Source organism: Rutilus rutilus (assembly GCF_951802725.1).
Source record: "Rutilus rutilus genome assembly, chromosome: 12".
Lineage (NCBI taxonomy): Eukaryota > Metazoa > Chordata > Actinopteri > Cypriniformes > Leuciscidae > Rutilus > Rutilus rutilus.
This window is the reverse complement of record NC_140217.1, coordinates 33813736-33828835: the sequence shown is the minus strand read 5'-3', so window position 1 is coordinate 33828835 and position 15100 is coordinate 33813736. Positions and strand designations below refer to the sequence as shown.

At 36.9% G+C, this 15100-nt stretch overlaps 1 protein-coding gene across 2 annotated transcripts in view; it reads right to left on the bottom strand.

The window, feature by feature from the left end:
• Positions 1–15100, bottom strand: part of cntn6 (contactin 6) — a 101838-nt gene that overhangs the window by 22267 nt on the left and 64471 nt on the right. For both annotated transcript variants that reach the window (XM_084426801.1, XM_084426802.1), the window contains exons 2-11: positions 14318–14455; positions 10723–10849; positions 9865–10040; positions 8465–8560; positions 5411–5614; positions 4062–4164; positions 2955–3139; positions 1974–2116; positions 1665–1794; positions 23–173 (exon numbers count right to left, since the gene is read on the bottom strand). In XM_084426801.1, the coding sequence (XP_084282927.1) occupies positions 23–173; positions 1665–1794; positions 1974–2116; positions 2955–3139; positions 4062–4164; positions 5411–5614; positions 8465–8560; positions 9865–10040; positions 10723–10849; positions 14318–14378 (1376 nt within the window). In that variant the 5' untranslated portion in view covers positions 14379–14455. The remainder of the gene's footprint in view (positions 1–22; positions 174–1664; positions 1795–1973; positions 2117–2954; positions 3140–4061; positions 4165–5410; positions 5615–8464; positions 8561–9864; positions 10041–10722; positions 10850–14317; positions 14456–15100) is intronic.

Here is a 15100-nt window from a genome sequence, read left to right as displayed (position 1 = left end):
CGACCGGTCTGCTGACCCGTACCTCTTGCTGTCTTTCAGGAACTCGTTGCCTCTCCTCCAAGAGTACGAAGCTTTGGGGGACGCGTGCGGTCGGCATTCGATGACAGCTTCTCCACCTCTCTGGATCAGTGTGCTCTTCTTCAGTGCGTTTTTTGAGAAGTCTGGAGGTGAGGCTGAAAACATGCGATATGTGATATATTATACATTCTGAATACCAGGGTTCCCACACATTTTGAATGGCACCGAAATGAATTTTTCTTTATCAAAACACCTTTTCATTTAGTCAAAAACTGAACCAAAAATACAGTTTATTTCATAATTAATAAATTAAATCACATTTATTTAATAATCAGCATTCAAATAAAAACTGAGTCGTATGTAAACATTTAAATTCCACATAAGGCAGTTTTTAATTATGCTGAGCCATTACACAAGCCATTTCAGTACGTTGTACTGTATATTTCAACGTATCGATGCTCTGCATTGCCACTTGAACTGTCAAGCCACATTAAACAGTGCCAAAATGACATTAATTGTTTAAATTTAGCTGAACTTGAAAGCTCAGAATTTGTTTCATACCAAAAGTAATTGTGATTACTGGATGGTAGGCTGTTTCGATCAAAACCGAATATTTTTGTTTGCCGGAATTTCAGTGCATCACTACTTTTAATGATTACTAATATGATTTTAAAGGTACACTATGCAACTTTTGGCCCCTTTATCGGTTAATAAACAAAACTACATGCTTTTTGCTGCAGAACAGCTTAAGCTGCTGCAGAACTGTGCGAAATGAATATGGTTAACATATTGCTCATAAAAAAAAATCACTACAAGGCTTAAGAGATGTAACCAGTTTAGATGGAAAGGATCTCAAACTGACTAGCTGAAGATGTTACTATAGATATACCCAGTAATAGACACAGTACTTCCATGAAAATGAATTCCAGCACAGCACTACAACAATCATAATGGCTTTACATAACTTTTCACAATGCTTTACAATGAACTCTGTGAGAGAGCTACATATGGTAATTAATCTGTTCAACAAAACCTAACTCACCTGTTAAGTAATAAAAATGCCATTGTCGCGTCACTTTTACAACTTTTTTAAATCTCTCAGTTCTCTCCATCTCCGAAAAGCCAAGCCAGTGTTGATTCTCGTTTTATTAAAAGCTCTGTCACATTCTCTTTTTGTCAGCAAAGTCTTTTCTGTTCAGCATTTTTATAAAATGCCACTCCCACACCATACACAAGTCAAAGTTGCTGAAGCAACGTTTCTCTATTTACAGATAAGACACACGCGGGCGAGAGACATATGATCAGTACGCAATTTCCCATGAAAATCATCCTTTTAGGTCTAAAATATAGACACTTATAATAGGCTTACCATAGTGAATAAGGGTAAGACAAAAACATGTTTTGGAAGATGGATTCATGATTTATTGATTTTATTTTAAATGTGTTAACTTTGAACAACAACAAAAAAAAAGTTACATAGTGTACCTTTAAAAATAGCTGATTAAATATTTTAGGGCAGAACATAACTAGAAAAAAAAATCTTCACTTCATACCAAATTCCATTAAATACCAAGAGTTTTCCAGGTCTGAAACAGTTTTGATCACAGATGTTTGTCGAAAATTGTATAACATTGAAAGGTGCTTACCCACAACTTTGAGTTCAGCGCTAGCATATATGACTCCGTTATCGTTCTCTGCCAAACACTGATACATCCCAGAATCCATCAGGTTTATGTTGGAGATGGTTAACTTGCCACCATCAACACGAATTCTGTCCTGAGCATAAACAAAACTGTCAGTACAGATTGTGACCACGACTAATAAACCAGATTTCAAATATATACACGTTTCAACATACACACTCCAGCACACAACCCGCATATTAAGTGTCTTAGCATTTCAGGGAAAAGGGAAAATGCGTTGAGGGATGTTATTCTGGCGGTTAGTATTATCACCTGAGAGACCAAAGGCTGTCCATTCGTGAGCCATCTGTAAACAGGTTGAGGTTTTCCATTAGCCTTGCACTCCCAGTGAAGATCAGACTCAATAGCCATGTTTGCGTCATACAGAGTCTGCGACCACTGCAGGTGTTCCACATCTGCGTGAACAGCAATGAACTAAAATATAACAAATGCAGAGGTCTGCATCCTGCCTTAACACAACGTTTGTCTCTCTAAACTTTCTCCCTTGCAATACATTGCAAGAATAATGAAAGCATTGTGTTTTATAAACCATCAAAAAATGAGGTTACTGTGTGCACATTAATTCGAGATGATTCTTCCTGTCTTGTAGAAGAGCACTGTTGCAGTGCATATATTGTGGGTATTCTGGGCAGGCTAAACAACACCTACTATAGCCATTCTAATTAGTCTTGCCTTGACAATAAAATCTATTCTTTCATTATTTATTATTTACCACAGGCTGCCGTGTGATCCGTTATCTGACTCATTAAAAATTTAAATTTCTCGTATTGATTCTCCTGCAGTAATCGTGATGGCAGACAAAATGCTGCATGGATAGGAGAGATAAACAAGGTCTTTTAACATTGAGAAAAATACTCTGCATACAATGTTTTGGACACAGCTGTCTAAATATTTATGTAGTGTTTGGCATGGTATTGGGTATGACAATGTTGGTATGTTTGGTCTTGGTGGAAAAGATCTGCTACGCTGCTGCTGCACAATATAGTGTACATGAATTACATGTAGCATATCTATACAGGTGGAACTGGGGAAGGTGGAGGCTTTTTGAAAGCTGCATAATCTGCTAAGGCAAATGCTAATTGAAGGTTGAGCATGCAAGCTCATTGGCTACCGAAACAGGAAGAACCAATCATCTGTGCCATATTGAGAATGATGTGATTGCAAGCAGGTTGAGTTGAGGACCAATCAGCCTGTGCCATCTAGAGTTTCATGACAGAACTTTGCATTCCTTACTTTGAAAAACAAGACGTCCTTTTGCAATACTGCGTCCTTTGGAGTTTTCGGCCACACATTCATAAAGTCCAGAATCCTCTGGACGGAAATATGGGATCTCTAGGACACCATTTGAGTGATTTATCTTCATTTTTCCAGGGAAAGGGTTTCCGTCTGCTCTCTTCCAGGAAATAGAAGGCACTGGACTGAGGAAAGTCGAGAAAAGAGACCATATTTACATCACACTGTGCAGAGATGATCTATGGAGGCTTTACATGATTCATCAAAGCAGAACATGTTACTAGTTAGTCAACATCTTTGAGTAAAATGTGATTCAACATCCGTTCCTGCACAGTTATGGATATAATGACATATTCCCAATCCCTTGCATGTTTGTTTATTTATCATTTTGGCTAAGTACACTTTCCAGCCATCAATAAAATAGATGTTAAATACATCACAATTCAAAAGCTTCGGGTCAGTAATATATATTTTTAAGAACTGAGTACTTTTATTTTGCAAGAAGCATTAAATTGATCAAAAGTGACATTAACGATTTATAATGTTACAAAATATTTCTATTTCAAATAAATGCTGTTCTTTTGAACTTTCTATTCATCTATGTTTCTTGAGCACCAAATCAGCATATTACAATGATTTCTGAAGGATCACGTGTCACTGAAGACTGGAGTAATGATGCTGAAAATTCAGCTTTGCCATCACAGGAATTGACACAATGTAGCTTTATTCACATTGTAGCATTATTCAATTTATAAATAAATAAAATATAAAAATACATGGCATGGCATGGCATGGCAGCATCTCTGTTCTAGACCTATTCAACCTCCAGTATCCCAGCATCCCTTAACACATTACCCGTGGACAATCCAAAGCCAGAACCCTGCCCAACCCCTGGGTCACAGTCTGCAGCTGTTTTTAAAATAATGGCCGCCACCCTCCATCTGCTTCCTAGTACTTCACGAAGATTAAAAGATCCTGTAGATTTCGGAGACATTTCTCTTAAATAAACTGCTAAGATGTACTATGTGCCAAGTGTGGCAATCCCCAGTTAAGCAAGGCAACCCTCTGGGGGCAAGAAGTCCATCTGTTAGTAAAGTAGAGACCTACTTTCCTAAAGCGAAACACTCCAGTCGAACCGATGATCCTTTGGCAACGTGGAGCATTTTTTCAAACTGGACCTCAATCTTCGGCTCATATTCCCCCATCACGGCTGTAAAATAAGGATAAACAAGCATAAGTCTTTTAGGGTGAAAGCAATGCACTCCAATTCAAATCAAACTATTTATAGTATATCAACTGAAGTGCAAACAAGGCTTATAAACAAGTTTACAAAAACATGCAGCTTGCCAACAAACCCTGCTGAAAAGAGAATGGCTGGTCACCAGAATATGTAGTGCTTTGGATGCTGATGTTCACACTAGGCTTTTAACTAGGTTGACTTTTTTTAGTCATAGTTTTGTATTTTTGTACTTTGTACTTATCCAATATTTTGGTATGTTATATTCATTACTTTTAGTCCATCTGACTCATGATTATAAAACATTGTAACAGACCAAACTTCAAATCTCTGAAAAATGTTAAATTATTATCCCATATAATTTTTATAATTTGAATAAACAAAATACATATCAGTTGATGATAATGTGAAAAATGAAACTTCACACATATATTATGAAAAACATTCATTTAAAAATGTATCATACATACATAACATATAAAAGAGAATCGAAATATAACATGAAAACAGTGCTTGAATTAGATAAATTGTGAATTCTTAAATACTATAAAAATAAATAAAACTTGTCAAGTAACACTTTTGGTAGTTATTTTGTTAAATTTTTACTGAGATTAACATTGCTTAGCCAACCAGTTTTAGCAAAAGCTTATTCAAGCAGCTTTAGCAAAAAATATCACGACGGTGGACCAGCTGATTGACTAGCACCACAACTAGAAAATCATGTAAATTTATGCTGGCCTAAAATGGTCTTTTCAGCAGGGAATGTAGATCAAACACAAGGAAAAGTAAGAAATAAGAATTAGTAAAGTAATAAGAGTTTGGCAGTGGTCTTGAGCCCAAAATATTCATAGATAAAAATATTCAATATTCACATTAACTCAAAATATTCAAAACCTCCCCGCCCTACTTCATATACCTTGTCTGGGTGAATATTAAACAGACACTAATGACTGGTGATGTTGAGCCTTCCGGGGTATATGTGTGTGAGAGAGAGGGTGTATGAGTTCATCTCTGTTTCTTAATGCAACATCTCTCTCTCTCTCTCTCTCTCTCTCTCTCTCTCTCTCTCTCTCTCTCTCTCTCTCTCACACAGTTGGCTGAGCATGGCTTAGAGACTATGAATACACAAATGCTACATCTCTGAGTGGCAGCAAAGCAAACACTGTCATGCTCAAATCCACTGAATCATCACTGTTAGCAGTTCCTCCAGGCTACTCACCATCCCGACGTAGCACCACTGGAGTTGGGGAACTGTGGACCGTCGTGTTGGTCATGACATTCCTCACCACACATGTGTAGTTGCCCACGTCTGACGTCTCTACCTTAGCGATATACAAGTTTCCAGTCCTCTGGGACACAAAGCGTCGGTTGTCCCCAACAGCAACGCTGGGGCGGCCATTAAATATCCAGGAATATCTGATATCTGAGAAAATTGTCAGATGACATTGTTAAATTTTTATGCCAACTCTTACAATTCTTTTTAAGAAACACTTTCAGTTTATACTGTATGTGTATATTTATGTATATAAAAATGTCTTGATAGTGAATATCCTGCATGCCATACATACTTAGTGTACAGCTTGATGCCTTATGAAAAAGACTCTTTAAAAACTTTTTTTATTAAATTCAACTATTTGTGGATGAAGCTTGTTAGAGCTCAGCCGTGGGAAAAGAGTTTGTATATAACAAAGTTAAAGCAATACAGTTTCGATTTTGACAGTCAAGCAACAGCAAACTAATAACGTTCCATAAAAAAGGCACAAAGCCACCATAAAACATCCAAACACTTTGGTTTGTGACAACTTTATAAAAACGCACTATTAAAAACTACACTAAATTCAGCAGTCATGTGAATATCTTTTAATAAAGTAGGATTTGACAGGCCTTCTTAATTTACACAAACCTAATTTACTGTTAGGTTAAATTCATCTTGTCATGAACTAAATAAAAGTTCATACAGTCAAAAGTCATACTGTCATTCATCTAAAATAAAAGTCATGCAAGTTCATTTTGTCTTGATAGCGTTTTCATTTTTTTTCTTTATCTATATTCCTTCATGTCACCTCTCACTCTTTCTTAACGAGACAGGGAAATATGAAGAGGAGATAAAAGGAATACAGGAAGAGCACGCAGCAAGGCCTGTGGTATAAAATAAAGTATGAAAGTATCAAATTAAGCAGCATTTATTAGAGGGCAGACAGGGGGTTAGAGTGGCTGAAATATGGATTGATAATGGCTATTTAAGGTTCAAACAGCATATCTAAAAGTCTACAGCACCAAGAAAAAAGAACCATTTGGCTTCCAGATAGAAAAAGGTGAATTAAAACCATCATAAATGGAGTAGTGACAAGGTGGGCGACCTCTCGTCATTACTGGGCACTGTGCTTAAGGCTTTTGCTCTCTTAGGAACCAAATTCACAGCCACTATAATCTGAAATCACGTGAATTTTGTACGGTGCGGTGCAATTTTGATCAAATAAATGCAGCCTTGTTGGTGAGTATAAGATAATATTTTTGAGAACAAGAGATTTCTCTTTTGAGACTCCAAACTAATGGTAAATATTTAAATGTAATCATTTAGCAGACGCTTTTATCCAAAGCGACTTACAAATGAAGAGAGCAATAGAAGCAGTCAAATGAACATTAGGGCAACAATATACAAATGCCGTGACCATATACATGTTAATGTATACATGACGTACATATTTCTCATGCACCAGAGTAAAAATAATTAGTTCCCAAGACAGGTTTCAAATGGTACACTTTCTGAGTGGTCCTCCATGCCCAGCAACTGCCTTTGGGGTGAAAGGGGATGCTAAAAATCACTTCCAGCACTGCATGAAATCACTTCCTGGACTAATCTAAACATTGCATAAAAGTCCAATAAAGTATGATCCATACAACAGAGCCTCGGATTACGGAATTTGGCAAACAGTCAAGGGTGGTGTGGCGGGAGAACAGGGGAAGGAAAATAGAAGATGGAGGGTGGTGGCGGAGAGTGGCCATTGATTCGACTAGAAATGTGGTGGAATGACAGAACGCCGGTGCGGTGGCATGAAATTGCACCTCTGGAGCATGTGTGCGTGGCTCTTTGAGGGACTGCTAATCAGCTCTATACAGACACAGAAGAGGTGCACAGCTGGACTGGGGGATAAAGAGACATGTCGCTTTAAACCAGCCACCACATGCCTTTATTACCTTTCAACAGAAGGCCAAGGCTTAAGAAAATAACCTTTCCAAATGACCACAAGGGCACAAGTGCCATTAAGGAGGAGGAGGGGGATCTAAATGCCACGAGGCTGGTGCATGAATGCAAGAACGGGAGCTCCAGAGTGAGCCATTGTGCTCCGGTCATTTGAAAGCTTGATTTGCTCACAATATGAGATGATTAAGACACAATCTGAACCAACACGCACCATACATAATAAGTGAGCAGAGCGGAATGAGGCTTTCTTTGACATCGCTAGCACGAAATTGACCCTTCGCAGGGAGTTTGATTGACAGGCGATCTGACCAATCACAATCCACCATCCGCTGGATTAGCCATTTTTGTCCGACAAAGCAGTCAGGAGAGTTAGTAGATTAACGTTGGAGGATTTGAACTTGAAAAACGGTGTGTACTGATGTCTTTCCACGGTTAAAACATTCCTTCTTACATTCATTCACGTTTATTTGATGCTATAAATTAACTAGAAGGAAGAGATGATCGGTTCACGAGCACCTTTAACTGAGGCTCTACGGCGATCTGTCAGACACATTAAAGAGCCACAAAACGGTATTTATTGTTTACATTTCTTTAAGAAATGACCAATTTTGAAAGGTGAGAATTTGTTTCATATCAAAAGTAACCTGGTCTGTTGACACGTTGTCAGTGTCCTCTCTGCCCTGCAATGCATTTTTCACTGCGTGAGAACATGGTGTGGCGTGAGAGCGGCGTGGCTTGTCGGACATAGCAACAGTAACTAAAGGGGGCTGGTCTTTGCGAACGGTCAATTGCCACTTGCGGTGAATTCCTGACCTTGGATTTGCTTGGCATTATTCTACATAGTGCTTGAACTGATAAAAAAAAAAAAAAAAATTTGTGCTGTGGAAAGAGGTCAACGGGTTTTGCAAACAACTGTCACTCTTGCTTTATATGAAAGTCTCTTATTGGAGAGTGGAAAAGAATTGATCATTTCAAAGAATAGGGGCTTTGTGTATTTGTATGCAAAAGAAACCCTGATGCGCATAAGAAAATAACATTCAAATTCATACGGAATACAATAAAATGTACCTCCAAAGTGGGGTGGCGGACCGCACAGGAGCACAACAGCCTGTCCTTCCCTCACTAATACTGGACTTCTGGCCTTGCTGCTGAAATTCTGCAGGTCTGCAAAAACAAAATAATGGGATCGCCATAACTTTTCATTAAAGGCAGTGTCATCACTCTGACGTGCAACAGACGACTCGCAGAGCAGGGACCTTTAGAAATGCCACTCTATAGCACAGGAAGGGACAGGCAAAAATGACATCCCACACTGGGCTAAAGCTGTGGTGTTTATTCAAATGTCAGTTCTCCAGCCTCATGAATGTACTATATGACTGTGTGGAATGAGTTTTGTGTAGCCAAAAGATAAACGGCAAGAAACAAAGATTTGAATTTAGTGAGGTTGATGCATAAATCAAGACAATTTTTTTTTTTTTTTATTAGGTAAGAATTTGAAAGTGAGGTAAACAAATAAATATAAATTTTAAACTTAGCTAAATGAAATGCAATTAACACGTTCTGACATGGTGTATGGGTGGATTTTTGTAGATATGTGGTTGTCGTGGTAAGTTTGTAAATTATGTATCGTCAGATCTATAGTTTATGGATGAAACTAAAGGAAGATGTGCCCTTGAACACTAAAATATGTGGTTTAAAGATATTAATTAAATGTGTTTTGTGCCAGTAACAAAGTCATTCTTGGAGCTTAAACAGTTGAGAATGTAAGGGATTTGATTCCTTGTATACCTGTAATGGATAAAAGTGTCTGCCAAATGCATAAACAGGAAAAAAAGACACACACAAAAAAAAAAAAAACTAAGTAAAATCACATAATGGAAAGCTTTCTTCATAAGTCAAGAGAAAAAAGATTCCTCAAGACTCAAGGTAAATCATTGGGAAAATGCTTTTTCCCACTCTGTGAATGCCAATTTTGCCAGTGAAGCGCCACCAATTAGTCCTACAACTATTTTCTGCATCACTCAAGCCCTGAAGAGACACATCTTACTTGTGAAATTTCAAATTAACAATGTGGTCATATGCACACACAATATGAACGAGGCAGACTTTGTGTGTTTTGATTATATGACGATTTAAGACCTTTTTTTCAATTTTCAATGACAGGCTGCATTTCAGTTAGTACCACTGGACATCTCCTGATGGAATCTTCCAGATGGGAAAATGTAGTTGTCAGTTTAAAAGCCTGTCACATCCATGGAAGACAGTATATCTTACCCACTAATGGACCAAATGACAACATGAAATATGAAAGATAACATAGCGGCCATTTTACCTATTACGCATTTAAGCTTCCAAAGGGCACATATACAGACAGCATAGTCAAAGTAGCAATCAAGTGTGAAGGAGACTGTCAAAAGCTATTTTCAAGCATTCGCATATACAAAATATTCGGTTTAATTGGCACTTACATGCAAACTCAACTTTAGCCTCTCGGCTCAGAATGGTTCCAAATGCATTAGTGGCGATACACTGGTAAATACCGGGGTGTTTAGTTGCCTGAGGTTTACTGATCAAAAGGTTTCCCTCAACGAGACTGTAGTTGAAGTCCATGTCAATGTCAAGATCTTTCCCGTTGAATTTCCACCTAAATGTAAAAACAGGTGGAGTGAGCAGAGAATAATGATGATGAGAAGAAATGTAGGCATACAAATTCTTTCAGTGGCATTTTTAAACTATTATAAAAAACGATTAAAACATGTCTGTTAATTGAAATAAACCTGAAATAAAATATAAATATTAGAAACAAAATTTAAATAAAAAGTTGAGGTTGTAGGTTGAAGTATTAAAATGACAGAAATAAAAATGTATAAAAACTAAATGGAAATATATAAAACAAACAATAAAAATGTCAAAACAAAATTACTAAAATTTAAAATGCAATAAAAAAATAAAAAATAGGCTCTTTTTTTATATAAAAAATATAACAATTACACCGTCTAAAAGTCTGAACTTTTGACAAAATGTTTCATTATAATTTTTTTTAATTTTTTTTAATTTTTTTTTATTTACTAGTACAATTTCAGTCAAAAGCTGAAATAAAAAATGTAATAATTGTCATATTTTCTTGTTCAAATCTGGTCATTCAAATATAATTTAATTGCTCTAAAAATAACAAATTTTCCTTGTTTTAATGTTTCAAAATCCTAAAATGTAATTTATATCCAGGTGTTAATGAAAAAAAAAATATATATATATATATTTTCAGTATGGTGTCAGACTTTTGGATTCCACTATATATTGAGAAGGTATTGAGGAAAAGTCATTACTTGTAATGTGGCTCTGGACTTCCCTTAGCTTTGCAGTTAATAAATATCTTGTTGTCCTCTGCACTTAAAGGGAAAACACTGTCACTGGGCTCTTGTGTGAACACTGGGCCATGTCGAATAATTCTCTCTAGGAGAAAGAACAAGAACAAGAGTCACAAACAGCTCATAATCCACAATCTGGAACATGAATCTGGATTGTAAAACAGGTGTGAACACATCAGGTCCACATTATCTCTAATGTGCGCTATTCACTTATTTTCAGCAACTTCCCACACTGAGCTCATTAAATCTGCAACGTAAACACGTGCCAGAGGAACAGCTTTCATTTCCCCTCTTGTAGCAGGAACCGTATCAACATGACGTCCTCCTTTTGGCAGGCCCGTAACACGCATGGCAGCGTGGCTAGGTCTGTTGTTTCGGTTGACTGCTGCCAAGACACCAATCCACCTCCCTAATTACCCCATGTTGTGGTAATTACTCTAGTGAAATGTATCATTTCTTAAATGAATAAACAAGCTCTCAGAAACATGTCACAGGGAAAGGAATTGTGCTTTCTACTGTTAGTAGACTTCCTCATTCAACCTTTCCCAACTGAACTCGCCTGTGACTTTTCTCGTTCTCTTTGAGTGAATGAAATTCTTTTTTACAGGTCTCTAACCTTGACGAGGACACACAAAAATGACCCTCCCACATCATCAAGCTAATGGAAGTGTCCAGGCGTGTTTGCCTGGGGTGAGGGCCCTGCCTCCTCACGCTGGGGGAGATGCTACCTTTTTCACTTTCCCTTTTGTGTGTCCTTTGAACGACGGGAATTAATGAAGCATTTAGAGCGAGGAGTAGCACACTTACAAGTATTCCACATTTAGGTGTCATTTGGCGGTGAGGACATGTCCCCATCACTTTTAGTCTTGGACAATTTTGCCCTACTATTTATTCACTGTAGTTAATTACAGTGGGTAAAGTAATCAGAGGTGATCTGGAATCTTTTTTTTTTTTCTTTTTTTTTTTATGTAAACATTAAAAATAAAGAAATAAATGTTCTCTAGCATGCACTGTCAGACATGCACTGCACTTCTAAACTGCTTTTCACAATCTCAAGACATAATCACAAAACAAAATGCAAAAAAATGTGTTCCCACGTTGGATATGCACTGTTTAAAAGTTTTTAAAAGTTTTTAGAGCTCCTAAAGGAACAATTGTATGTCAATGTTATTCTCTTGCAAATGTTTAGAGTTCCCCTGTGAAAGTTTTGCGAGGGAATGCGAACACAAAGTTTCTCATATTTGCGACTAAATGCATAAGCATTGAAATATATTTTTTTTCCTCCCATCCAATATTGTTTCCATCACCATGTCCCTTTTGGGCCTTTGTAATCCTTTTACTCTGACACATTTAATAAATTGATTAAAAGTGACAGTAAAGACTTTTATATTGTTACAAAAAAATCTATTTCAAAAACAGGTAAATGCAACAGTTTTTAACTGTGATAATAAGAAATAAGCAGCAAATCAGCATAATTTAGAATGATTTCTGAAGGTCATGAAGACTAGAGAAATGGCTTCAGAACCTGGAGAAATGGCTGGAGAAACAATTCAGCTTTGCCATCACAAGAATAATAGAAAATAGAAAACACAATATTACTGTTTTACTGTGTTTTGGATTAAAAACATTAAAAAAAAATTACAGACCCCAACATTTTGATTTATAAAAAAAATTCGAAAGAAATTAACGTCACAATTTCATTTGAACATCTGAATTGTTTCGACAGGAATGACTGTTCCACTGTGTAATGAGACATGAGTTTTACATTGGAAAATAGCCTCAATATGCTATTGAAACTTAAATGATTTTGTACATTTTATTTCTAATCATAATGTTATTAATAATTCACTTACACTTACAATGAATAAAGGGACATTCAACCTATTTTAATAACTTCTTCTCATTATTATAACCACATCCTTATACTGTAGGTCCATTCACTGTTTAAATATTAACTACATTCATATTCAGTATCCAAATGTTGAATAACTATTTCACTTTGGTAGATCACTATTATTCATTCACTCAATATAACTTATTTCCTAAATAAATATACGTAGTAGGCTACGTGAGATTTTTTATTTTATTTCAAGACGTTATTATCAATTATCAACAAGAGATCTAAATGTACTGCAGTTCATTTCCACACAGCTTGTATGCACACGTTTCATCAACACTTAAAATACTTAAATAAAAGTCTTCAAAGCTAGGATCTGGCAGGTTGTTAGATACAGTGTGTGTTTGGTTGGTCTCCTCAGGTCCTCCGTGCTGAATAGCTTCTGCCCTTCCATCTGATGCTGTCTGGCCTATGCACTTCCTTCTCTCCAGCTAAGCTTTCTGAATATCAAACTGTGCAATCAAAAGAGCACCTGTGGATTGAATGCAAATGCCCATTTGAGTTGGCATAGTTACTGTAGCACAACAACGGCAATAACTGGGGCACTGGCACTGAGTGGGGGACATTGGTTCATTTAAATAGGGCACCTGCCTCTTCAGATGGCCCCTTCCTTACAGCGGTGCATTATGTGCTGTGAGTTGCAAAAACCATAGGAGAAATAATAAGAACATTTTGTATGTTTTAGACATGGTGGAGAGTTATAGCTCATTGCAAGTCTGCCAAGAGCTACAAGTAGCTATAAGTAATGTCTAACTCTTATCAATAATCTGTTAAAACAGTAGTCTTCAACTGGTGGGACGCAGGTTTGTTCTGATTGTGGACGGTATGCTAAATCCAAATGATAAATTCAACTAAAAATAAAATTGTGCATAGTTAAGTTTAGTAGATTTTTTTTCACTTGTTTAAAAAAAAAAAACAGTGCAGAAAAAGAAAAAGGAATATAATATTATTAAAGATACAATCTCTGAAAAAAGAAAAGAAAAATGTATTAATATTTTATGCATTGTTGCCTCTTAGGTAAATTTATCTTGTTTCAAGGATTTTCAGAATTCTTTTCCAGTGTAATTTCTATAATGCATTGTTCTTGTTCAGCATCTTGATTCAGAAATCCTTGAAACAAGATGCATTTTTCTGAGAGCCAACATTGCATAAAATATTAAGACTTTCAGAGAATGTATCTTTAACAAGAGTATATTTCTTCCTGTATCAACAGATTTTTTCACTTATTTTAGTACTAGTAACTAGTAAACAAATACCAATTTATGCAATATCAATAAATGTAAATGTCTGATTGTAAATGCATTTTTGGATGGCTGGATGACTCAATGTCTGATATAAAATTTAAACCAAACTGCTTCAGAACATTCTTCAAAGCTACATAAACGAATAAAGTTTCCTATGCTAGTCTATTATTATGAACAAATAAAGCATGCTAATATAAGTTACTGTAGAAGTTATTGCTGAAGAGAAAAATCAGAAACTGTGTCAAGACAAATGTCCTGCTGGGGCAACCACGAGCGCTTGTTCCCAGCATGCATCTGTCTCTAGAGGAATGTGGAAATGATTAGACAGAGGCATGAAAAGCCACTCTCTCTACTGAAGTGGGGACTATGCAGAACAGGTGAGCTATCAAAGGCAACTCGGGGGATATCGTACCTGCTAGGCAGCTCTTGAGTGACAGCAGGATTAAGAGTTCCCATGGCAACAACATCTTCATCTTCCAAGGTCACAGATTTCCATTCAACTGCAAGAGAAGCAAGCCGTGTTCTTCCAATGTAAAGTCAGCTTTGTTGGCTGTGGAATGAGCAAGGGACAGGTCGAGAGAGAGAGATAGAGAGAGAGAGAGAGACAAAAGATTAGAAAAACAAAACAACACAAGCAAGAGGAGCTGTACTGTATATTCAGATAAACCAGTGAAATATTAATAATTCATTCATCCAAATAAGGACAGACAGGATTCCATGCCTATGGGCCAGCTCACAGCTGATCAACTGCAGTGTGGATACTGAGCATACCCTCAATATATCTCCCAAGAAGTCGAGGGAATCGGAGAGGGAGAGATAGATAGACAGACCCGGGGAGAGCAAGAGAGATATGGAAAAATCCTCAGTGGCTTACGGCAGCAAAACCTGAACACATATTCAGCTGCCAAAGGCAATGTTTGGATTGTGCTAAAAGTATTGGTTCTACACACTTACACTTGGGAAAAAAAGCGTGATACATTTATAAACCTGCAAACATATTTCATTTTCAGTGCGCCGTATCTCAGAACAGGATTATGATTCGATAGGGGAGGTGATACACTTTGAAAGGGCAGTGAATATGATAGAGGAGTAAGCTATAAGGCATCAGCCCTCCCTCTTTTTGAATCGGCGGCATGCAATTCATCCACCTCACAGGAATTCAATACTCTTTAAAGCACATCAGTGTTGTCAAATA